A 26,218-nucleotide genomic window follows, 5' to 3' on the forward strand; every position below is an offset into this window, starting at 1 on the left:
GAGAGAGGATGTTGCTGAACTCTCATCAGAGAGAACTTCAAAGTAGACATACCTTGAAGAGATTTTACAGTGGAACGAACAAAATGCGTAGGAAACAAGTGCTAATGCTGGTTTAAATCAAAGGTAGACAAAATGCTGGAGTAAATCAGTACATGTTGTGTGTGACGAGTGTATACTGGAGGCTTTCTTGTTCTCCAGAACGCTTGAGCGACTCTGTGTGTCACACCCTTTGACCTACCGTGCAAGGGCCCTAAATGACAAAATACTGAGGACAATGGACATTTTTAAATTGGCAGGGTAGCTGTCTGCTCACAAGAACGGTATGGATCCATTTATTTTCAGTAATATAAACATTGTCAGATAGAAGAGAAGTAATATTTTTTGCCAACGCATATTTGCTTGATTACATTTTTGAAAAGAATGCAAAAGTTCAAAGAATTGGCACACTGCAGTTTATGTTAAAAAAAAAGATATGCTTTCACATGGTGCCTGTGATCAAAGTTCCCAATGTTTTACAGCCACCGTACCTAGGAAGCAAAATTCATTAGTACTATAAAGCATGTCAGTCAATTTGTAATTAAACAAACTCTTATAAATCATAAAAATTAAATAATTTGCGTAAGTGATGTTACTTCAGACATAAATATGTGTTTGAGTTTAGTTTATTGTCACATATACCAAGATACAATGACACTCACGGAATTACAGGCAGATAACAAAGGTGTACATTAGAGAAGCTAAGAATTTAAAGTTTTAAAACTTAGAATACTGGGCCAAGGGATATTGATTTATAATTTATCTCTGCCTCAGAAGGCAGTGGATGCCAGTTCTCTGAATGCATTCAAGAGAGCTAGATAGAGCTCTTAAGGATAGCGGAGTCAGGGGTATGGGGAGAAGGCAGGGACGGGGTACTGATTGAGAATTATCAGTCATGATCACACTGAATGGTGGTGCTGGCTCGAAGGGCCGAATGGCCTACTCCTGCACCTATTGTCTATTGTCTATTATTAAAAATATGAAACCACAAGTAGAAATGGTGAAATTCTGAGTTCCAAACACAAGGAAAATAATTTAAAGAATAGAAGATAATATTAACAACAGGAGTCAGTGTCCAGGACTGAGCTGGAAAGGCCAGGTTGTTCTGAGAGTATCCCCAATGTGAAGACAACATGGATCAACTAGTGGGGCACTGGGAGTGAACTCATTGGACGTTTTGAAACTTACAGAATAATGAAAGGCATAAAGTGGATGTGGAAAAGAAGTTTCCACTGGTGGGAGAGTCTGGGACAGGAGGTCATAGCCTCAGAATTCAAGGACACTCTTTTAGAAAGGTGAGGAGGAACTTCTTTAGTCAGAGGGTAGTTAATCTGTGGAACACATTGCCACAGAGGTCTGTGGAGGCCAAGTCAGTGGATATTTTTAAGGCAGAGATAGACAAGTTCTTAATTAGAATGGGTGTCAAGGGTTTTGGGGAGAAGGCAGGAAAATGGGATTAGGAGGCAGAGATCAGCCATGATTTAATGGCAGAGTAGACTCGATGGGCCAAATGGGCTAATTCTACTCTTATAACTTGTGAATTTGTGAAGAATAGCATGCTCAAGATATGCAGATCCATATTTTCCCCACTAACCCATTTGTCTAACACATAAGGCATTCTCAGAACTTCTTTTCCATAAGCATGAATGTCCCCCAAATTCCCTGCTCCTGGCCACAACAGACACTATACAAACTTACAGCTAGATGATCTCTCTTCCAAAGTCTTAGCCAATCTCTCCTGAAGAAGGGTCTCCATCCGAAACATCACTTATTCCTTTTCTCCAGAGATGCTGTCTGACACGCTGAGATACTCCAGCCTTTTGTCTCTCTTCCACATAAATGATATCCAATGCCCAATCTGTACGTTTCCCTCCTCTGCCCTTCCACCCACTCCAACCTCAATCTCAAAATAATCTCTCAACAGCAAAGGCCCAATTGTACCTCGTCACCAGAACCAACCTCGCGTGCTTGACTTTGAGACCAACCAGTAGGTGCATATTTTTATGACTTCAGTGACGATCAAGCCCACTCAGTTAATACACTCTTTTGGATGCAAGAGAATGTGTAAGCTTAGAAACCAAATCAAACAGTAAATAATTCTTCTTCTTTCTATAGTAAATAAAAATTCTAGAAAATATTTTTTAAAGTTTACAAGAAATCATTTCCTAGAAAGCTTTCTTCCAAAGGAAATGCCACTGCAGAAAACAAAAATTGCATTAAACTGGAAAGGTTACAAAGGGCATGAAGTATTGGTGTATTAATCGTTAGAACCATTGATCTGGAGGCCATATATTCATACATTATTCCACTCCCCTCCTAATCTCAGCTCTATTGTTCTTCACCTTTTCACCTTGCCAGAGATTATCAAAGTAAAAGTTGGATGTTTATTTTTGAATCCTCTACCATTAATGCAGGATTAAAATTGATCAATACCCACTTGGCTTCTATGTCAGATCTCAAATGTACAGTGAAAGCTTCTGTATCATCATGGGGACTTCGCCGTCTTATTTTTCTTAACTTCTCCAGCTCACTGCAGACAAAAGCCAAACAGAAAACGTCAGGTTATTATTGAAGAATTGCTATCAACAATTGCTATCAACATTGTACAATATGGTACAGCAAGAGTGTTGTCAGTCGTTAAAGTTTGAAAATACATTGAGTAGCAGAAAGTGGCCAAAGAAATTGTACAAGGTTGTGTTATGTATAAACGCAATACCAAAAACGAAATCCAAAGGTCAAAAAGAGGCCGAGATAGCTCTGGTAGATAGCATTAAGAACAATCCCAAGATATTTTATAAATACATAAGGGGGAAAAAGGGGAACTAGACAGAGAGTAGGACCCCTCAGGAATCAAAGCAGTCAGCTCTGTGTGGAGCCACAGGAGATGGGCAATGTCCTGAGTATTTCTCCTCTGTATTTACCGAGGAAAAAGACAAGAGGACGGAGGAACTTGGGGCATTCAATGGAAGTGTCTTGAGAGCAGCCAATGTTACTGTCGAAGAAGTGCTGAAGATACTATCGTATATGAAGGTAGACAAAGGTCAAGGGCCTGATCAAATATCCGAAGACATTATGGGAAACTAGAGAGAAAATTACAGGAGACCTGGTTGAAATTTACAAGTCGTCTTTAAATGCAGGAGAAGTGCAGGAAGACTGGAGGGTGGCAAACGTTGTGCCTTTATTCAAGGAGAGCTGCAGGGAAAATACTGGGAACTATGGGCCAGTGAGCTTAACATCTGTAGTTGGAAAGTTACTAGAGAGTATTCTGAGGGATAGGATATACAGGCATTTAGACAGACAAGAACCGATTAGGGATAGTCAGCATGATTTTGTACGTGATCGTGTCTCACATATCTGACTGAGTTTTTTGAAGAAGTGACCAAAAAGGTTGCAATTTCTTATTCTGATATCTCGGTTCACACAAGCTGGCTTGTTTTGTTTGTAACTATAGGTTCTTTTCTGCACGAAAGAGGATAATTATCTATGACAGTAATGTTTTATTTTCTATTCTAATAATCTGCATTAATTTTAAACCAATTTCTTACTAATACTAGCAAATACCTGGGTTTTAAACAGAATTCATTCATTGCTCGCATTGCTGTGATGAAATTATTTTGAGTGTATGTGGACCCATAATCACGTTTCTTCAGAACAGCTTTAACTGAAAAATATTGGGGGATAAGCAGTCAAACAATGATATGTCATTTACACAGTGATATAGAACGTCATATTATACTTTGCGCATTTTGCGTATAGTTATAGCTCAAATTTTCAAGAAATAAGATTTTATAATTAGGCAATCTATCACTCAAATCTGCAAGTATAAATCTGATATCCTTGTATTTCAACCTTGCTTTAATATATATATTTTTTAAATTGTAACCGTTGACACAAAAGGTCCAGTTTACGTGTGGATTTTGCACGATAGAATCAAATTTTGGGAAGTACCTTGTTTGTCTCATCTGTATCTGCAAAGTATTCACTTAGTAAGGCAGATTCCAGGGGTTAGCAATTACAGAGCATCAGCACGGTCATTCCAAAGTGACAAATAATCTAGTTACTGAAGCCCAAATTGCACATGGTTCCTGCCAATCAATGATCTCCACAACATATCTGAAACTCTGAATTTTCAGATTATTATTGTCACATGTACCAAGCTACAGTAAAAAAAATTGGTCTTGCATGGTATCGAAACAGCTTTCATAGATTCAAGCAGTTCAAACTAAACTACAATAAATAGAGCAATGGGGAATTAGAAAATACAAAAATAGGTTTAGATTTGGTTTGAAGTGCAAGAGTGCAAAGGAATGAAGTGGGATACAAATAATGGAAGAGGGCAGCTTTACAAAGAATTTACCAAGATGCAACTGTACTAAAGAATACCATGAAATTCAGCATTGAACAAAGAAGTGATTGTTACAAGGTCCAAAATGTATTCAGTGCTTTTCAGTCTAGAAAATAAAATTGCTTTGATGGTTTTTGACCCAAAACATGAATTATATTTCTTTTTCCACAGATGCATCCTGACCTGCTGAATATTTCTAGCACTTTTGCTTAAGGAAGGAGTTATCACTGGATCTAGTCCTGGATCCATAAGGCAACCATGATATCATTCGATTTAGTTTTGTTATGGAGTAGGGCAAGAGACCGACAACAGTAAAAATACATAGATGCTCAAATGATGATGTCACAAAATTAGAGATCTAAAAATTAGAGGTAGACTGGAATCAGAAATTGTCCATGAATAAAATCTGGAAATTATGGGCATACTCTATATGTTAGACAGCATCTGTAAAGAGAGAAAATGTAGCTAATGTTTCAGGTTTATTAACTTCTGTAAAAACAATACAAACTGCTACACGACAATTCACCATGATAGGTAGCAAGCTCGGTTTTGTAATTAACTTTGCTTACCTTTCACTTGGATTTGCTCCAATGTAGGTTGACTTGAAGAATTTGATCCTTGAGCAAGGAAGATAATTTTGCATGAACCAGAAATTGGAACGTTATTAAAATACAGAAAAGTATCAAACCTACAGGCAATAATTATCAATAGCATTTATGCATCAACTTTTTTAATATGAAAAAGCATGACATAGAGGAGTGTGATGAAATTTTACATTAGAAATGTTGCACAAGATGTTAAAGTTATATAATTAAAAGTGACTGAAACCTTCGTTGAAATCGGATACGAGAATGCTTTCAGGAGGACATACAATGCTTTAAAGAATGAGTGGTCAGAGCAGAAGTATTTAGAACTTCCATTTTGAAAGTTGATTGAAAGGAAAAAGATGCAGATATGGAAACTGATCTATGTTGCTAGAAACTCAATGTGAACATTTGTGATCGGTGGGCAGTTATACAGTAGTGAAGGTTGATAAAGGTGTTGAGGATGGCAAACATAAGGCTCTTTGTTTGTGAATCAGTCAATAACAACTTTGGGGGAAAAAAAGATAAAATGCAGTGGTGACTCAATGGTTCAGGCAGCAGCTCTGGAGAACATGGATAGGTGACTTTTCAGGTCGGGGCTTTTCTTGAGTTATTGGGGGGAAATGAGGAGACTGGAAGAGAAAACGGTCAGGACAAATAGGGACTTTGTCCTGCCACTCCTCTCTTCTTTTTTTTTTTTTTTTTTTTTTTTTGAAATCCACTCCTCTCTTCAAGCTAACTAATCCACCCCCTCTCCCCAAACACTAAGTAAACTGGAAGAGAGAAGGGACAGGCAGACCTCCCAACATTTGATTTTACAAATTCTGAATTTTGATGTCCAAAATTCAGACTTTTACATCAAAAATCATAATATGGCGCGCAATGCAACTTTTCAGCAAAATAAAAGTATGCACGCCAAATGCGCGCACGCGTTGCGCTATATTCACGTGTGAAAAACGACTATCATTTCTAACAGTCTGTAGTTCTTGGACTACATGTACAATGTCAGGCCTATCATGAGTATATTCTACTATAATAGAAAGGTTATTGAATAGAAATACTTTTTAAACAAAGAAAAAATTGTTTTGCTTTGTTTTTTCTATTTTGCTTTTTCCTTACACATTCCAATTCTCTTGTTATTGAATAAATTTAATTGAAGACATAATTGCTCCAGTGGTCTTCAACAGCAAATCACAACGATCCATGTCCCCCCCAAACCTACTCCCCCAAACCCCACCTACTCCCCCCCACCCCACCTACTCCCCCCACCCCTCCTCCCCTCCCCCCCAAATCCATTCACCCACCCCCCTCCCACCCTCCCCCTCCCCCTCCCACCCCCACTCTCCCCCTCCCACCCTCCCCCTCTCCCCCTCCCTTCCTCCAGCCCCCCGACCCCCACTCCAATGCTCCACTCCCTCGCACCCTAACTCCCCCAACCCCTCTCAACATCAACAGGCCTCACGCTCCGCAACGAGGCGAGGCGAGCGGCAAGGTGAGGCGAGGCTAGCGGCGAGGCCGGGCCAGCGGTGAGAGGAGAGGTGAGGCCGGGCCAGCAGTGGGAGGCAAGGGGAGTACAGCGGCGAGGCGAGGCGAGTACAGTGGCGGGGCGAGTACAGCGGCGAGGCGAGTACAGCGGTGGGGTGGGGCGAGGTCAGGACGAGCGGCGAGGCATGTGTTTTGCGGAAAAATTGGAGGCAAAATCGGAATGGCGGAAATGAAATAAGAAAGCGGAAACTTTCCGCCAAATTCGGACGGGTTGGGAGGTCTGGGCAGGACAGAGCTTATTTGTCTTGTGCCTCCTCTCTTCTGTAAGATTTGAGAAGTTTTCCCTCATTCTGCAATCAACACCAAACCAAAGAGCTGCAGTTTGAACATTTTATACGGGACTGGGGCTGATAGCGGAGAAAGGCTGCGGTCAGTTTTTTAACAAGGGATGTCACAATCAGTGGGTCCCAAGATGGCCGCGGGACCTCGTGACCAGCCACAAAAGCAAAAACCCCACAGCCCAGTCTCTAGGTTTCTGCAAAGCCACGGCCAGAACAATGGATGGATATTGGCCGTGGAGAAACCTGCGAAACCAGGTCGAAGTCCAGACACTGGGGCGCTGACATCAGCATACTCACAATGCCCCAAGCCGACCTACACAGTTAATCTCGTTAAGGGGGCACAATAGCCCATAGAAACCTACCTGGCAGGAGATGGGAAACCAGTTAAACCCATCACCTCTCAACGAGAAACAGATTAACAGACCGTCTAGCCATCACCGGTACCCCGGACATAACGCAGATCAAAGAGAAATCTCGAATACCCATCTTTGAAACAAAGAGATCCCGAGATCTGGCGGGAGATAGGACGGGTCAGGAATAGTATAACTGGCCACGATTATTGGGTTTTAAACTCACGCAAGTCAGAAGTCAAAACGCAAGAAGAAAAACTCATGCAAGACAGAAGTCAGAGAAGGCAACAAACGGCACGGAGAACGGAGACTCACCGAGAAGAACGGAAGGAAGAAACTCACGGAACAAGCACGACCCTCACGGAGAACAGCACGAACAGCCAGTAACCCCAGTAATAGCCCCATGGTGAGCATGTACCCCGATCCTGCACATCCTGGACATAGTTTAGTGTAGAGGGGAGGGTGGTTTAATTAACGTGGGTGTATAAGTAAATATGTGTTGGCCAATTTTGCGATGTGTCGTACGTTCCCCATCTTAGAGTCGTGTATATGTCTTGTAGAACTGTACGTTTTAGAATTCGGAGTCAAAAGTATTCATGTATATGTCTTGTAGAACTGTACGTTTTAGAATTCAGAGTCAAAAGTATTCATGTAATTCGGTATGTGTCTTATAGATATGTCGTATAGAACTGTGAAGAGCATTCATGTACAATAGTCCCAAGCGCTCAATAAAAGCCTTTTCCATTTAAACCCTGGTCTTCAAATCTGGTCTGGTTGAGTTTTTCTGCACTATCAACGCTCCTGCATCTAAGTCCAGTGTCTAGAACCGTAGGGGGTGAGTGGATCGAACCACTCACGGGGAACCAGTGTGCGCGGCCTGGTCAAGGGATCAGAGCAAGGCACGGGGACCTTAGGTCGGGCGAAAGCTCGGCGCAGAAAACCCCTTACAGATAATGGCGACCACGAAGGGACACTGGCAGCAGGATGATAGTGTGCCGGAAAAAGATTTGAAAACTAGGGACATAATGGACGAGCGCATTGCGGACAATGGATGTGTGTTTTATTAGAGGACAAGCGCCCACTGGATGCAGCGATCCGGTGGACGGCCAGCAAAGCCCACAAGAAATCTGTGGAAAAGGCAGACTGGCTGACCTGCTACAAAAAGCAGGTCCAGCTCTTGGACCGTGTGGTTGTGGCACAGGCAGCCCAGATTAGGGACCTTCTTGAGGAGGTAGAGGAGAAGGCTGCGGGTGGGCACCAATTGATTGAGGCTCTGGACTCTTTAAACAAGGAGCGCCGGGTCGTGACCAACCGCCACAAGGCCAGGGTAGAGCTGATGGAGTGCCAGATCACTGAGGCCATGCGCAGTAAGGGCAAGCTCAGGGAGCAGTGCGCTTCCCTGAGCCACCAGCTGGAGACCCAGGAAGAGAACCTCAAGGGGGTTAGGGCAGCCTACAAAATGGTTTTGGAGGACAGGTCGGAAGGGGCCGACCACGGGGCCTGCCTGCAGGAGATAGAAGGTCTGCGGAGTGCTTTAAATAAAGTAAAAGGGCTGGTCTATCTAATTAACCCCCCAGCGAGCCAGTCGCTGGCGGTTGCGAAGGTCCCGGTTTCGGTCCCCAGACTCACCGTGGTGGCTTCGGCCCCTAGACTCCGCGATCCCCCTAGCTACGAGGCATCCTGGGAAAGGGGTAGTGTAGGGGAAAGGGAGAGAGAGGAGCTCCCGGTCGAGGACTCGGCACCGGCGCCCATATGCCCGGTCCTGGAAACCAGACGGGGACCCACCGCGCTGAATGGGGACACCGGACCCATTCAGAGCCAGATCGTGGTGCCCCACAGCTCCCAGCAGTTAAGAGCTATGATCGGGCATGTAGCAAAATTGTCCGAATCAGGGGACCCTTCGCTGCATTTCAGAGAGATAGAACAAACCGCCGCAATCAACGATTGCGACGAGGGGGAACGGGCAAAATTGTTGCTGTCCTCCCTGGACAGCTCGATCCTCCAATGCGCCTCAGATGAGACTAAAAGAGGGACCAGGACCTACGATCTCCTACGGGACGAGGTCCTGGAAGTTTTGGGGATGGGCGATGAGGGTCCATTTGCCCGATTGGGGAAGACCCTCCAGATGGAGGGAGAACCACCAAAGGTTTTTGCGGCGCGACTGTGGTCAGTATACCAGAGCAGCTGCCCGCACGTCCCCGCGGGATGTCCTGGACGGGAATGGGAGAGCCCAGTGGCTCCGATGTTTGGTATCAAACAGCCTGGCGGCTGTCAGGGAGCAGGCGAAAGCCTGGTTTGATCCCACAAATAGTACAGAGGAGGCGGTTTTGGACCGTCTCACGGTAGGGTATAGGAACACCCAGAGCACGTCTACCCGACTCGTAAAAGGGAAGGTGCACGTAGCGGAGGCTACTGCACCGGCCCAAAAGGAATGGCGACAGGAGGGTAACCCTACCGCACAGTCCAAGTGTTTCAGGTGCGGTAAGGTGGGGCACTGGCGGAAGGATTGCAGGGCCCACACCAAGGAAGATAGGGTTGGCACCACCCTGCGCGCCGAGGTCCCAGTTAAGCCCGAAATTATTGAAACAATGATCGAGGTGATGCGGTCCCTCATGGCCGCACAGGGGAAGGTGGCAGTCGCTACCGGCTCCCCGGGTGCGGAGGGGGCACTGGACATTCCCCAATGACATCAGCCCGTGCAGCCCCCCTATCTGTGTCCTCTCCGCTACGATGCGTGGAAGAGGCCGCTTGTGGAGATGGTAGTGGAGAGGCAAAGGGGCAATTATCTGTTGGACACGAGGGCTTCATGCACCGTGGTCCACACAGAGGAACCCTTTGACTCTCCCCTGTCCACAGGGGTCCCTTTTGCACTGGCGGGGTTCACAGGGAAGGAACAGGCTGGCCCGCTGTCCATTCATTTGGGAGCACTCCGCACCACATGGGAGTGTATCCTGATGAAATGGACAGCAGGGGGTGGGAAGGGGATTAGGGGAAAAGAGGGGAAAGGGACTCTGTGCACCATGAAGCCGCCCGAGGGTTACGACCTTGAGCGCATGGTTGCGGAGGTCCCGGCCGAACTGCAAGAGTGTGTGGGGAACAACCTGAACGCGTTTGCGACCCACAAATACGATTGTGGTAGGGTAGGTAGTTATAAGCCTGGAGCACAGGGGTCAACCACAGGGGCCAGCCCTGTGAGTGGGGACTCACAGCCAAGGATGAGGCAGGTCACGCAGACAGGCAAGGTTGCCTGCGTGAGGGGGGAGGACATTCTCCAGGAATGGAGAGTCTCGCGTTTTGGGTGGGATTCAGACGAGGAAGGGCCTGATCAGCTCAACCAGGGGATGGATCCCATTACGGAGGAGGAGGAGTCGGAGGGGAACGACAGTAACGTTCTCGACTCAAGCACCAGGAAGGCGGGGGTAGCGGGCGGAGGCTCACCACCTGTAGGTACAGGCAGGGTGAGGCCGGATGCCGCGGGAATACCCAGCACCAAGGGGGCAGAGCTGGATGAGGAGGGGCCAGGGTCGGCAGCTGCGGGGGGTACCCGAGCTGCGACACGGCAGGAACCGGTCCTCAGCCAGGCTGTCCGGGGGCAGTGTCTAAGGTGACTCTCCGTAGTTCTAGTAGGGAACCCCAACCTAGAAAGTTTTGGCCAGAGGTCAATCACGCCCCGAGGTACGGGAGCCAAGTGAGGAGGAGGGAGCTTACGTTTCAGAGGAGGTTTAGCCCCCGACAGGCAGCGACAGGCTGCGGAGGATCAAAGGTGGGAGACAGCGTGGTGCAGCCGCAAGTGACGACCCGCTGCAGCCCTGACAGGGATTAGCTGAGCCGCCCTGGGAGGGCAGCGCTGTATTATATTTTAGATTAGATAAGGCTAAGGATAAAGTAAGATAGATAAGGATAAGTAATGTAGATAAGTTTGTGGGGATAGTTTTAGATAAAGTTGATGCATCCAGGATGCAGGTGTGGGGTGCAGGCTGGGGGTAAGAGACCCGCCCGCAGGGGCATTAACAAAGCCAAGTGCTCCCCAAGAGGCTGGCTATACCATATTTTTATCCGTTTTCTGGAGCGGAAGGAGGCACTCGTATGGTGGATCGTTGCCACGGCGATCGGATGTGGGTGGGCCTATCGGGGCCGCACCAAGGACATCATCGTTTATGGCTGCTCCGGGGACATGGCTCCCATCGCGACCGATGGGACTGGAAGGAGAGAAGCGGAGGAGACCGCAGTTCACTTTCATGAAGGCCGGTGGCCGGGGTGGCTGGGATCGAACTCTTCAGAATATTCCAGCGCCTCAGGCTTTGCTTATCGGGACACTTCGTTATTGTGCCCGAGAGTCAAGATCGTCGCCCAAAGAATAAGCGCCACCGTTGGCAAAAGGATCTGCCTGGTATGCACGGGGAAGGTCCCCGCGAACAGGCGGTGGTGGCTGAGGAAAACAAGCCGGACAATGGCCAACTCCACTGTTGAGTGGGAGAGACTTAACAACAACACTCACAGGACTATTTCTGGGACTAAAGAACAGTTGAGTGTGTGTTGGGACAAATGGTGGGAAACCGGATGAGGGGATCTATAGGTGTATGTGGGGTTCGAGGTATCGCTGCCCCACGGGCAACAGCATATTTTTCCACAGACAGTGGCAGGATGACGGTAAGGGGATGAGGTGGGATGTTAGCTCGCAGGCTTGTGGGGTCCCCTTTTCCCCGATCCCGGTAAACGCCACTGAACTCATCACACGACCACGCACAACACCTCCCACAGTTCCGCTGGCAGTAGCACAGGAGGGTGAGTGCCCAAAAACCACTAAGGGACCCGGGAATGGCCTGGTACTGATACCGACTGACCAGGTATTGTACCAGGGGGTGCACTACACGGTAGCCTCGGTGATCTTAAACCTCACCGAGGTGCGGTTGCCGGAGTGGTGCCCCAGGGAAACTGAAAGACTGTACCAGGTGCTACTGACTATATTTACTATGTGCAAAATGTAAAAGAGGGCAGCGCCTCAATAACCGGGTATATCAAGGAGAATGGAGAGACCGTTACATGCGGGTGGGCGGGCAGGACCCAGCCGCAAGCTGCTAGGAGGACGGGCCCCCTCCACACCGAGTGAACTGTGTTTTGCATTGTCCTTTTTCAAAATTGTATAAAGGGTGATTGTGTTGAAGGAATGTACAAAATGTATCGTTTTGCTGTTGTGTTGTTTTCATGTCCTACATTAAAGCTGACACCAGTAGGAGGATAGTGGAGGCATCGGCCTGGGACAAGGTGTGAGTGTATAGGTAGACATGAAATGTAAATATTTGTAATGTAGTTTTGCCCGGGACACGGACAGTATAGGTCAGCCTAAAAGATGGGGACTGTATGTTCACAATGGAGCACTAGTTAGTTAAAACCTCAGGGGTCTGGATGTGGAGAATCGGGAAAACATTGCTCAACCACATTATTTAATTGATTCGATAAGCTGGGGTTATGCAAATCAACAGGAGGGACTGTAAGATTTGAGAAGTTTTCCCTCATTCTGCAATCAACACCAAACCAAAGAGCTGCAGTTTGAACATTTTATACGGGACTGGGGCTGATAGCGGAGAAAGGCTGCGGTCAGTTTTTTAACAAGGGATGTCACAATCAGTGGGTCCCAAGATGGCCGCGGGACCTCGTGACCAGCCACAAAAGCAAAAACCCCACAGCCCAGTCTCTAGGTTTCTGCAAAGCCACGGCCAGAACAATGGATGGATATTGGCCGTGCAGAAACCTGCGAAACCAGGTCGAAGTCCAGACACTGGGGCGCTGACATCAGCATACTCACAATGCCCCAAGCCGACCTACACAGTTAATCTCGTTAAGGGGGCACAATAGCCCATAGAAACCTACCTGGCAGGAGATGGGAAACCAGTTAAACCCATCACCTCTCAACGAGAAACAGATTAACAGACCGTCTAGCCATCACCGGTACCCCCGGACATAACGCAGATCAAAGAGAAATCTCGAATACCCATCTTTGAAACAGAGATCCCGAGATCTGGCGGGAGATAGGACGGGTCAGGAATAGTATAACTGGCCACGATTATTGGGTTTTAAACTCACGCAAGTCAGAAGTCAAAACGCAAGAAGAAAAACTCATGCAAGACAGAAGTCAGAGGAGGCAACAAACGGCACGGAGAACGGAGACTCACCGAGAAGAACGGAAGGAAGAAACTCACGGACGGAACAAGCACGACCCTCACGGAGAACAGCGGAGAAGCAGCACGAACAGTCAGTAACCCCAGTAATAGCCCCATGGTGAGCATGTACCCCGATCTTACACATCCTGGACAGTTTAGTGTAGAGGGGAGGGCGGTTTAATTAACGTGGGTGTATAAGTAAATATGTGTTGGCCAATTTTGCGATGTGTCGTACGTTCCCCATCTTACAGTCGTGTATATGTCTTGTAGAACTGTACGTTTTAGAATTCGGAGTCAAAAGTATTCATGTATATGTCTTGTAGAACTGTACGTTTTAGAATTCAGAGTCAAAAGTATTCATGTAATTCGGTATGTGTCTTATAGATATGTCGTATAGAACTGTGAAGAGCATTCATGTACAATAGTCCCAAGCGCTCAATAAAAGCCTTTTCCATTTAAACCCTGGTCTTCAAATCTGGTCTGGTTGAGTTTTTCTGCACTATCAACGCTCCTGCATCTAAGTCCAGTGTCTAGAACCGTAGGGGGTGAGTGGGTCGAACCACTCACGGGGAACCAGTGTGCGCGGCCTGGTCAAGGGATCAGAGCAAGGCACGGGGACCTTAGGTCGGGCAAAAGCTCGGCACAGAAAACCCCTTACACTTCGAGCTTTCTCTCCCCCCCCCCCATGCACCGCTGACCACAATCAGTCCCACCCTATAACATCACCTATCCATATTCTCCAGAGCTGCTACCTGACCTGCTGAGTTACTCCAGCATGTTGCCCTGTTTGTCAACCAGCATTTTCTATTCTTTGTCTCTAACATTAACAACTTGGAGATTAGTTTCTGAATGTAGGAATACACAGTTATCTGTTATCTGTGTATTTCAGCTTGATGCTTGAGGTGGTGTGCAAGTCAACATAGGTTGAACAGCTTACTTTAGGTCCCGTAGATTAGGCCCATTCCAGTTGATGAAGAGGTGTAACAAACCCAAGATGGAGACTCAGGGCAGCCGAATTTGTGGCAGATCTTCACAATTCCTCAAGGGCTCCTCTAACTGTTCTCTATCTTAGTATACACTATCTCAGTAATGGCCATCTGAATAACCCGCAACAAAAAAAACTTCCCTTATTTGTTTATTTGGGTTGTAAGAAGTACAATTCTGCACAAATTACTCAAAATTCTGCAAAATAATTACTAACCATCTGCAAATGAGAATTATCCCAATTTCCCATCTTTATTTTCAAACCAAACTCACTTAACAAATGTCTTAGAATCAGACATTCTAATCAACATTACCAGTTTTTTAAGCTGTAGTTGCTCAAAAATCTACAATAAGTGGCTTACAAGATATATTATTACAAAGGGTATTAAAATGGGCCCGATTGTAGCATCACAGCACAGGGGTGATGTAGTGAATTTAAATAAAACAGGCTGTAAAGATTTAGCATGCTCGATGGTGTGATTTTCATCTACTCTAACATGACGTAGTGTAGAGAAAGGAGGGACTCTGCAGCAGGATAGGTTGGGAGAGTTGGATAGGTTGGGAGAGTGGGCAGAGAAATGGCAGATGGAATATAGTGTAGCAAAGTGCGGAGTCATGCATTTTGGTAGTAGGAATAAAAACATAGACTATTTTCTAAATGGGGAAAGAATCAAGAAATCGGAGTTCTTGGGAGTAAACGGAAAATCCAAGTAAAGGGACTTGGGAGTTCTGGTGCAGGATTCCCAAAACGTTAATCCGCTAGTCGAACCGGTAGTAAAGAAAGCAAACTCAATGCTAGCATTTATCACACGAGGACTTGTATACAAAAACAGGGATGTAATGCTGAGGCTCTATAAGTGCTGGTAAGGCCGCATTTGGAATATTGAGAGCAATTCTGGGCAACCTATCGGAGGAAGGATGTGCTGGCTCTGGAGAGGGTCCAGAGGAGGTTTACAAGAATGATCCCAGGAATGAGTAGGTTAACCTATGATGAGCATTTGTTGGCACTGGGCACTCGCTGGAGTTTAGAAGAATGAGGGGGGGACACTCATTGAAACATACAGAATAGTGAAAGGCTTGGATAGAGTGGATGTGGAGAAGATGTTTCCACGAGTGGGAGAGTCTAGGACTAGAGGTCATAGCCTCAGAATTAAAGGACGTTCTTTTAGGAAGAAGTTCAGGAGAAACTTCTTTAGTCAGAGGGTGGTGAATCTATGGAATTCTTTGCCACAGAAGGCTGTGGAGGCCATCAGTGGATATTTTTAAGGCAGAGATAGATTCTTGATTGGTCCAAGTGTCAGAGGTTATGGGGAGAAGGCAAGGGAATGGGGTTAGGAGAGAGAGATAGATCAGCCATGAATGGCAGAGTGGAGTTGATAGGCCGAACGGCCTAATTCTACTCCTATCACTTATGACCTTCAACATAGTTAAGGAAAGGTTTTGGGCCAACATCAGACTGCCACAAATTCACTGATGAGGCATAAAGGATTAAGCTTGCAAGATAACAGTGAACAAGGAAGTCACTTGTGAAGGTAGTGGTAAAAGTGTGAGATACTCTGATTTAGGAAAGAGTACAAATTAGGTTTGCCATTTCAAACATTTTCCAATATCATAAGCTATATTCAAAATTAGTCAGGAAATAGTATACACAAAAAATATTAATTACAAGTTGCTGAAAAATGATAATGGTCATTGGCAAGCTTGCTTTCTGGTTTGTGACAAAACTTGGAATATTGAATACATTAAGTGCAATATTACCAGCTTTTTTGGGTTCTTGGCGACCACTGGAATCTGTTGATTTACTGCCGGAACTATGCTCAGTAGTGCCATCCTTTTTGCCATTGGATGAACATAAACGCAGCTGGGCAACAGCACTGATAGGAAAATGTAATCCAGCATTATGCAACAGATTTTGATTGGCCACATTGTTCTTGTATACTGAAATCGAAAACATGGAAATAAAATCAATTTTCTGATGGTCGTAAAATACATTTTCAAAGATCACAGAGATGTCATTTAAAAAAAATTTAAACCAAGAATCTTTTACAAGAGATCAAGTTAATAACAGCTTTAGATCACAATCCATTACACAGGAACTGAAGTTGTATTTCACTTCCATGGTTTTTAAAATCAAATAGAATGACAAAAGTAAAAATAAGCAATGAAACATAGAAACATAGAAAATAAGTGCAGGAGGAGGCCATTTGGCCCTTTGAGCCAGCACCACCATTCATTGTGATCATGGCTGATCATCCACAATCAGCAACCCGTGCCTGCCTTCTCCCCATATCCCTTGATTCCACTTGCCACGAGAGCTCTATCTAACTCTTTTAAATTCATGCAGTGAATTGGCCTCTACTGCCTTCTGGCAGCAAATTCCACAAATTCACAACTCTCGGGTGCAAAAGTTTTTTCTCATCTCAGTTTCAAATGGCCTCCCCTTTATTCTAAGACTGTGGCCCCTGGTACTGGACTCCCCCAACATTGGGAACATTTTTCCTGCATCTAGGTTGTCCAGTCCTTTTATAATTTTATACAATTCTGTAAGATCCCCTCTCATCCTTCTAAATTCCAGTGAATACAAGCCCAGTCTTTCCAATCTTTCCTCATATGACAGTCCCGCCATCCCGGGAACCTACGCTGCACCGCCTCAATCGCAAGGATGTCCTTCCTCAAATTAGGAAGAGGAATTATCTTGATTTTTGTGTATGAACCTTGATTGTGAGACAAATTACTAGTGCAATCAGCTTCCTCAGCACTCCGATTCAACCTCTCTTTCATTCTATTCCACGTCTAAACCACCTTCACCCCAGGTACCTACCCCTGCAACCACAGAAGATGCAACACCTGTCCCTCGATTCTGTCCAGTTCTTTCAGGTTAGGCAGAGATTCACTTGCACCTACTCCAATCTCATCTACTGTATCTGTTGTTCAAAATGTGGACTCTTATACATCTGCAGAATGGGCGATCGTTTCGCAGAACACCTTCGCTCAGCCCGTCTGAACCAACCTGATCTCCCGGTTGCTGGACACATTAATTCACCTTCCCATTCCTGCACAGACCTTATTCACAAAATGCTGGAGTAACTCAGCAGGTCAGGCAGCATCTCGGGAGAGAAGGAATGGGTGACGTTTCGGGTCGAGACCCTTCTTCAGACTGATCAGTCTGAAGAAGGGTCTCGACCCGAAACGTCACCCATTCCTTCTCTCCCGAGATGCTGCCTGACCTGCTGAGTTACTCCAGCATTTTGTGAATACCTTCGATTTGTACCAGCATCTGCAGTTATTTTCTTATATTATCCTGCACGGACCTTTCTGTCCTCGGTCTCCTCCATTGTCAGAATGAGGCTAAACGCAAATTGGAGGAACAGCACCTCATATTTCACTTGGGCAGCTTGCAGCCTAGTGGTATGAATATTGATTTCTCTCTTTCCCCCACCCATGTCGCACTAGCTTCTAATTGTCACCCTACAAACAGCTTACAATAATGGCCTGTTTTCCTTTATCACCGTTACTTTTTTGCATATCTTTCATTCATCTATGTACAATACAATACAATATATCTTTATTGTCATTGTACAGGGGTACAACGAGATTGGGAATGCGCCTTCCATACGATGCAATAAATTAATTAGCTAATCAGTATAAATTTAGACAACCCAGTGATACAAAATTAGAAACAGTTTTAAAACAGAATAAAGTTCAAGTAGGTCTGTGCCGGTTCACTGTGCGATGTGACTAAAACTCTTGTTTGTTTGTTCCTAAACTACAGCCAAAACGGTACACGATAGCGCGACAATTTTAGGCCCACCTTACTCACTGTCGTCTGTTTGGTGCTAATGGAAGAAGTTTAATTGAAAGCAGTTATATTTTTTAAGTTATTCACATTTTAAAGTTTAAATCTATCTCTTAGGGAGGGAGGGAGGGGGAGGAGGGTAAGGGAGGGTTGAGGGATGGAGTGGGAGAGGAGGGGAAGGGGAGAGGAGGGGAAGGGGAGAGGAGGGGAAGGGGAGAGGAGGGGAAGGGGAGAGGAGGGGAAGGGGAGAGGAGGGGAAGGGGAGAGGAGGGGAAGGGGAGAGGAGGGGAAGGGGAGAGGAGGGGAAGGGGAGAGGAGGGGAAGGGGAGAGGAGGGGGAGGAGAGAGGAGGGGGAGGAGAGAGGAGGGGGAGGGGAGAGGAGGGGGAAGGGAGAGGAGGGGGAGGGGAGAGGAGGGGGAGGGGAGAGGAGGGGGAGGGGAGAGGAGAGAGGAGGGGGAGGGGAGAGGAGGGGTTGAGGGGGATGGAGTGGGGGAGGGGAAGTGGGAGGGAGGGCAGGGGAGGGGGAGGGGCAGGGGGAGAGGAGAGGGTGCTGCACCAATGCAGGAGGCTTGGGCCCAACGGGTCCACTTGGTCTAGTTGTTCTTTATCTCTCCACATCACCATCTATATCTCTTATCCCTTTTCCTTTATCCCTATGCAGTCTGAAGAAGGGTCTTGACCCGAAACTTCACCATTCTTCTTACACATGTAGCTTGTTGATTCAATTTCTCTCAATTGTTGCCTCCAATTTCTCCATATGGTTCCAACAAATTTTAACTCAAGCTCCAGAAATATTACCTTAAATTTCTCCTGTCCATTCCAGTTTTTCTGGTCTGAAGGCTAATATTAGACCTCAACTAGTCTTCATCTTCATGGATGCAGGATTCAGTATAGAACCATTAGCATCTGGAAGGAGGGAAGGCATGTTGATATTTCAACCATAGATCTTTGTCAGAATGGTGCTGCTCGACTGCTCAACACTTTCTCACATTTCAATAACAAACCTTCAGTACTTCCTGAACTAAATTCCTCTGTAAAATTATGAAATAACTAGGCAAAGGAAATCAATTTATTGTTGCAATCATTTCGTCAATATGATGGTTTTGTGCATCGTCCACCAGTTAGCTCCTTCAAACCTTTGCTTTTTATCCTATCCCATAAATTAATGTGATTGCAATAGGCATTCAACATTTCTTTGACAGTTATTTTTCTTTCAAAATATTTTATTTGTTCAATTGTGTATCAAGTCGTCTGTCCATTCCCCCCACGGATGCTGCCTGACCCACTGTGTTTTTCCAGCAGTTTGGTTTGTTCACTTCCGAAATGTCCTCCATGTACCCAAAATGCTCATTCACTTAAAGACGTCACCTGGCCAAGCTAGTTTCCCAGTACAAGGTCTAATATGGTCCCTACTCGAGTTGGACGACCCACAAACTCTTTTAAAACATTCTCTTGGATGCACCTAATAAATTCTGCCCTGCCTCTGCCTTTTACACTGTAAATCCCAGTGAATATAGAGGGAAATTAAAGTCACCCACTATGACAACCCCATCTTTCTGTAACGTGCTTGCATGTCTATTCATCTATCTCCTGCTGGTTATTGGGAGTTTTATAGTATAATCCCATCAGAGTGAGTGCACCTTCCCTATTTTTGAACTCATCTTGCATTAGTGGATGAACTTCCAGTATGTCCACTCCGAGTGGCACAGTGACATTCCCCCTGTTTGGCAAAACAACTCCATCTCTTTTACCTCCCTATCACATCATCAAAACTCTATAACATTGAGCCGACAGTCCTCATGCAACCAAGTCTTTGTAATGATCACAACATCATAGTTCCAAACACTGACAATAGACAATAGGTGCAGGAGGAGGCCATTCGGCCCTTCGCGCCAGCACCGCCATTCAATGTGATCATGGCTGATCACAGAATGTGTCTTTTTTTCCCATTCACGCATTTATACAAATACTAGTACAGGTCAGTGGTTCTGCCTAACACTCAATTACATGGCTTTTCAATCTTGATCCTAAAACTGTTAATCCAAGTCAGTAACATTGACAAAGTTTGCATTTCAATGAATTAATGATTTTACCCCTCACCTCTCGTAAAGGTAGTTATCTATATTTCACAGAAAATCATTTCAGTGTATGCACCTAATGAGCACAACTTTATCCAATTTTAAATGGGTATAAATAATGGATTTTGGAAAGAAAATAGAATAAACTAGACCAAGTGGACCCATTGGGCCCACAACTCATTCGGTTGCCATTGTAATGTGGGGGGGAAAAAAACCCCCAAAAAACCCACACTTTTTTCTTTAAAATAAATGGATTAAAAAAAAAATAATAATAAAAAGCTCATTGAAAATCGCAATTTTTCTTTGAAATTGTGTTTTTTCTGCATTGGTCTGGCACCCTCCCCTCCCCTACTCCATCCCCTCAACTCCTCTTCTTCCCCACCCACTCCCCCCCTTCCCCTCCCACCCCCCAGTCACCCACTCCTTCCCCCCTCCATTCTTAGGGGCTCTCCGGTGGCGCCGCCATTCCCGCCCGTCAGGTTTCCATTGTGACGTCAAACATGGAGGTATTACTGCGCATGGGCGGCTGACGGGCACAGCAAGTGGAAAAGGGATTTATTAAAGTTGAAAATGTGAATAACAAAATATAACAATTGGAACATTAATAGGATTTCTTGATGCAGGAATTTTCAACATCAGCATCGTTTCCCCTTTTCACAACAGGAAGGAGTTGTCGAAAATCGCCACAACAAAAGGTAAGAATGCCGCCAAAAGGCTCATCGTTCTTTTTGCATTGATCTCGAAAAGTTCTGTCAACTGCTTCAAAGCTCTCCCTCCTAATCATTGGGCACTCATCCCAAACAATGAGTCTCACACTCCTGATCAAATGAACCATGTTGGAGTTGTTCTCAATGTTACACATTGTATTATCGGTCACTTTGATGGGTTTCTTGAATCGAGAATGTGCAGTTCTTCCACCAGGCATCAATGTAGCTGCTATACCAGAGGATGCTACAGCAAAAGCAACATCAACCTGACCTCGAACTTTGGAGAGGATCAAATTGGTGAGAATTGTTTTGCCCATTCCTGCTGGTGTATCAATGAAAAACATTGAAGGAACATTCCTTTCCAAGCAGCTGCACACATGGTCATACACTGCTCTTTGCTCAGCATTCAGCAGAGACTCCTTCTCTTCAACAAATCACTGTTATTCAGGTCTATTGTACTGCAGTTCACTCAGCAATTCTGGATTGTCACCATCAAGGTTCATCCTTCCATGTCTTGGTAGTGGCACATGAAAGTATCCCAGTGTCTTGTTGTAATTCACAAGCTTGTCTTGAATATACAACAGAGCCTGATCATGATGCCTCTCATCTATCATGATATTTGGATCATCGATTGTTCTCCGTTCTCTTTGGTAATCTTCGGACATTGAATTCTTGAAGCGATCCCATATTTGTCGAGAAGAGTTGATCTCAGCAATCGTCAGCCATACAAACAAATATCTCATTGCTTCGGGGAGTCTTGTCCGCTCAGCATCTTCCATCGTCTGTTGCCAATAGTCGTCAGTTTGCAACAAACCTCTTTCTAGGCAGACGTCTTTGAAGGAAGGAAGAATATGTTCATCATGCGTCCTTGATGAATCGAAGGATACTGGCCCTTTTACGTGATGTAGAAGCAGTCTCAAGTAGTAGAGGTCACATCTTGGAGAAATGTATACACTCGTCCCAGAACGTTGGCTTCAAAAATACCTGGAAGATCTTCCACTATCTTCCCAAACTTCCTTCTTTGCCATTTCTTATTGTTCCATGTGTAAAATCGGGGTACATCAGCGTTCTTGCAAATTGACCTCGAGAACACAATTCCATGAATTTAGTTAAAGTTGTTCTCGTGATATCCTCATTTCTCACCAGCCGACCAGCATCAACTCTGATGACGACTTGTTGTTCTTGTGGTAGATGCGCCTGGAGTCGAATGACAGCGGGGCATCTCTCATGAGTTGGAAATCCAAGAATTTTAATCCCACTGCTTTCGACAGACCAGTGTATCTGCCAGTAAAGTACTGTGCAATCTTGTCATCCCTGTTATATAAAAATATAACACCAATTTCAATAAAACTACCATTTTTACCATTAATGTGACGACGGTGAATAAGGTGGGCCTAAAAATGTTGCGCCATCTTGTAGTTTTGGCTGAAGTTCAGTCACAAACAAACAAACAAGAGTTTTAGTATATAGATTATTCCAACTGACATATATTTGTCACAATTTATACTCGTAATTATATCCTCCAATCTGACACACCAGAATGTAGACTGAAATTTCAGAGATATAGGTTTTAATAATGGCTTTGCTCGCTCTCATGGGTGATGGTCTGTTTGGACACAAACTAATGTAAATTACCATTAATCCATAAACCAATAAAAAAGGTAACAAAATGATCAGAACATCAGGAAACAAAGCAACACCATCCTAAGGACTTTAGAAAAAAATAACCAATGATACAAATATTGCTGATACAATCTAGTAAATAAAAATCTGATGCGGTTAAAAAGAAACGGGAAGTTACATATATATTATAGAAGTACACTCTACTCACCACAATGGGCCAGACCAGCTCTGATAGCATATTGTCGGAGGTAAATGTTGCACACTGTGAGCCATGGTTTTTGAACTAAGCCAAGAAACATATTCATATATTTCTTCAGGCCACAAATTCTGTTGAGAAATTAACTTCAGGTTAATAATAATGTCCCCAATAGGTTATATACAATAAATCAATCTGTGTAATATCCTGGAGATCCTTATAAATACTTATTTTTCCCTAATATTGAAAATAGACAGATCAGAACTCACTATAAATTGTCCAATAATACACAAGGAAGCAGGTGGCATAGTACCCGAGGCCCTGAAATCAGCATTAACTGGAACATGCATAGTACTGAATAACAACACAAAAGTGTTTTAAGAATTGCTTCAAATTAAGTTACGATCTACAAACAAAAAGTGGATGGTAGTTTTCTTCTCCCAAAGAACCTCACAGGGCATGTTTTTATAACAATCCAATAAATCTATTATCATAAAAAAATATTTATATTCCCGATTTATTTAATTGAATTTAAAATTACTATCTGCCTTAAGGAGATTTGAAGTTGTTTTCAGAATAGTTTAAATCACTGTATCTCAGTCCAGTAATTTAACCACTGTGCTATTCTGCACATATTCTCTTCGATCCCAATGTTGTTAATCTTTAATAGCTGACTAAACCTCTGGAATCCAAATGTTTTCTTTCTAATTTCATTGGCTGCATCAGAATGTTCCTCTTCATCTCCCATCCACAGGTTGCGGGTTTCTTCCTCACAATTCAGCTTTACTCTGTATTGTTTCATCCCAAAGTAGACTCAAGTCGTGTTTATTGCCATATCTTGCTTTTCTTTGGCACCAAGATGATAGTGGTCTTCTTGAAGCAGGTGGGTACCTCAGAACGGAGAAGGGAGAGATTAAAGATGTCCGTGAATACTCCTGCTAGTTGGTCCCTGCAGTTCCTAAGGACTCGACCAGGTACTTCGTCCGGGCCAGTTGTATTGCATAGATTCACCTTCAGGAAGGCCGATCTGACATCTAACAGTGACCCTGGGAAAAAGTACATTCAAATCTGACAGGACAGATGTTATCACCCTGTTGGGCTTCTATTCAAAGCGAGAAGACAATGCATTCATGATTTTAATAGTTTCTCACAGTACTTTTTATTTTCATTGATCTTTCCGTTCACAACTCCAGATAGGGTCACTTCTGTTAACAAATCTTCACCATTCTCTTAACTGGCACCAACAAACCCGGTCTCTCATGGTCACCACCTCATTACAGGCATTCATTCACCTCTCCCCAATCCTCCCCCTTTCTCTGCAACTTAGACATGCTCAATTTTTAATTTCTCTGGATTCTGAAGAAAGTTCACAGTCCTGAAACCTTAACTCATTGCCTGTACAGCCAATGAATTTCCATAATTTTTCTCTTTTTAAAGTACCATTAATATGCCCAGTTCTAATAAGTAGTAACAACTAGCACAAATCCAACATACATAAAAAATGCATTCCGTAATACTGACATTATACTTTTGCTAAATATACACAGGTTTAATATCAAGACCAGCAATAAGTATTATAGTGTAATCCAATACTTTAGACTTTGCAGAAACAGTGTGGAAATAGGCCCTTCAGCCCATGTCCGCACAGCCCAGCAATCACCTCGTACACTGGCACTACCCTACACACGAGGAACAATTTACAATGTACAGAAGCCAATTTACCTACAAACTGGGAGTGTGTGAGAAAGCCGAAGCACCCAGAGAAAACCCATGTGGTCACAAGGAGAACGTACAAACTCCACACAGACAACACCCGTAATCAGGTTCGAACCCGGGTCTCTGGCGCTCTAAGGCAGCAACTCTACCACTGCACCACTGTGCCGCCCCTAATACTATTAAATGTTGAGCTGAATCTGACAACTTTATCGAAACCCCAAAAATTTGAAGAAAAGTTCAACTTAGTCCAATCCATGTGGGTATAAAACATTTTAGTCATATTTTTTCTACACCATGGATTGGACTGAGGATCAAGAAAAGCTGTAAATGTTGTACATCTTTAGGATTATTTTTGCAAATAATAAAATAACTTATTTTGAAAGAGAAGTTTATAAGGTTTGAGAAGACAACTAATTAAATTACGAATTTATTTAATAGAAATCATGAGGAAGAAGTTCAATGGTTTATTAGTAGCAATCCCGCAAGATTCAATTAAACCATTTGGTCATTCACAAATTATTTTGTTAAATCACATGATATCAAATCTATGAAACTGCTTACATGGTTTACAATAAGAGACCAAAATACTATGAGGAAGAAAGCATTTAGAACTGACATTCCGATGCCAATTTGTATTTAAAATAAACTAGATCCGTTGGGCCCATTCCTCGTACGGTTTCCATTGTGACTTGAGAGAATCGTGTTTTTTTCTTTAAAATAAATTGCTTTAACAAAAAAATCTCAATGAAAATCGTGATTTTTCTTTAAAATGGCACTTTTTTTTCTGCATTGGTCTAGCACCCTCCCGGAACTCCATCCCCCTTCCTCCCCTACCCACTCCCCCCCTTACCCCGCCACACTCACCCATTCAATCCCCTCCTCCTCCCCATACTCATCCACTCCATCCCCCTACCCCATCCCCGCTCCCCCCTCCCCTCAACTCCCCCCTCCTCCCCCACCCACACTCCCCCTCCTTCCCCAAACCCCACTTCTCCCCTCACCCCAACCCTCCCCGACTCCACCCACCCCAACTCAACTCCCCCCACCAATCACCCATCCCATCCCCCACCCACTCCCCCCTCCCCTCCCCCCCACCCCAAACCCAACACCCCCCCCACTCACCCACCCCATCTGAACATAAACCGGGCCAACCGATCCATGAAACCGTTGGCGGCGAAAGCCACTACATGTGCCCTGTGCATGCAGTGCTGATCGGCAACGATGGCCATCTTGTTAGACACTCTGCCGCCGCACTACACCACGTGAGGAAGGCCAGGCACGAGGCATATCGGGACGGGCAGCAGTTCTCCCGCTGGTCCTGACTTTTGTTAAAGTCAGTCACACCTCTCCCCGCCCCCCCCCGTTGGCCGCCACTCCCGCGGATGCCATTGTGATGTCAACACTGAACATGGGCAAGGTAAGTGGAAAGGTGAATTTTAAAACTTTTTTTTCCTTTCTTTTTTTTTCTATTTCATTCTATCGTTTTATTTCGTACATGTTAAAAAACATCAATTAAAAAACAAAATAAACAAAAAAACAGAAGAAATACAAAGAATTTCATCCATTACTTAACGTCTTTACATGTGCGAAAACCTTAAAATGTCAATAATTTCAAAATGTAAGACCAATTTGAATGAAACATTGGTTATACACACCCCAGGACAATGGTGAGTAAGGTGAGGCTAAAATTGTTGCGCTATCGTGTACTGTTTTGGCTGTGTTCAGCCGCAAATGTCCGTCTGGACAAATCTTTTGTTTGTTTGTTTGTTTTTATGTCTTGTTGCTCTGTAAAGCGTCTTTGAGTTTCCTGAAAAGC

At 44.5% G+C, this 26,218-nt stretch overlaps 1 protein-coding gene across 2 annotated transcripts in view; it reads right to left on the bottom strand.

Annotated features, from left to right (window-relative positions):
* slc30a9 (solute carrier family 30 member 9) overlaps nucleotides 1-26,218 on the bottom strand; it is an 82,856-nt gene that overhangs the window by 49,031 nt on the left and 7,607 nt on the right. For both annotated transcript variants that reach the window (XR_013547264.1, XM_078399237.1), the window contains exons 2-6: nucleotides 22,699-22,817; nucleotides 16,045-16,224; nucleotides 4,951-4,998; nucleotides 3,598-3,697; nucleotides 2,474-2,566 (exon numbers count right to left, since the gene is read on the bottom strand). Coding sequence is in view for 1 of the 2 variants with exons in the window: in XM_078399237.1 (XP_078255363.1) it covers nucleotides 2,474-2,566; nucleotides 3,598-3,697; nucleotides 4,951-4,998; nucleotides 16,045-16,224; nucleotides 22,699-22,795 (518 nt within the window). In the remaining variant the exon portion in view is untranslated. The remainder of the gene's footprint in view (nucleotides 1-2,473; nucleotides 2,567-3,597; nucleotides 3,698-4,950; nucleotides 4,999-16,044; nucleotides 16,225-22,698; nucleotides 22,818-26,218) is intronic.

Source organism: Rhinoraja longicauda, chromosome 1 (assembly GCF_053455715.1).
Source record: "Rhinoraja longicauda isolate Sanriku21f chromosome 1, sRhiLon1.1, whole genome shotgun sequence".
NCBI lineage: Eukaryota > Metazoa > Chordata > Chondrichthyes > Rajiformes > Arhynchobatidae > Rhinoraja > Rhinoraja longicauda.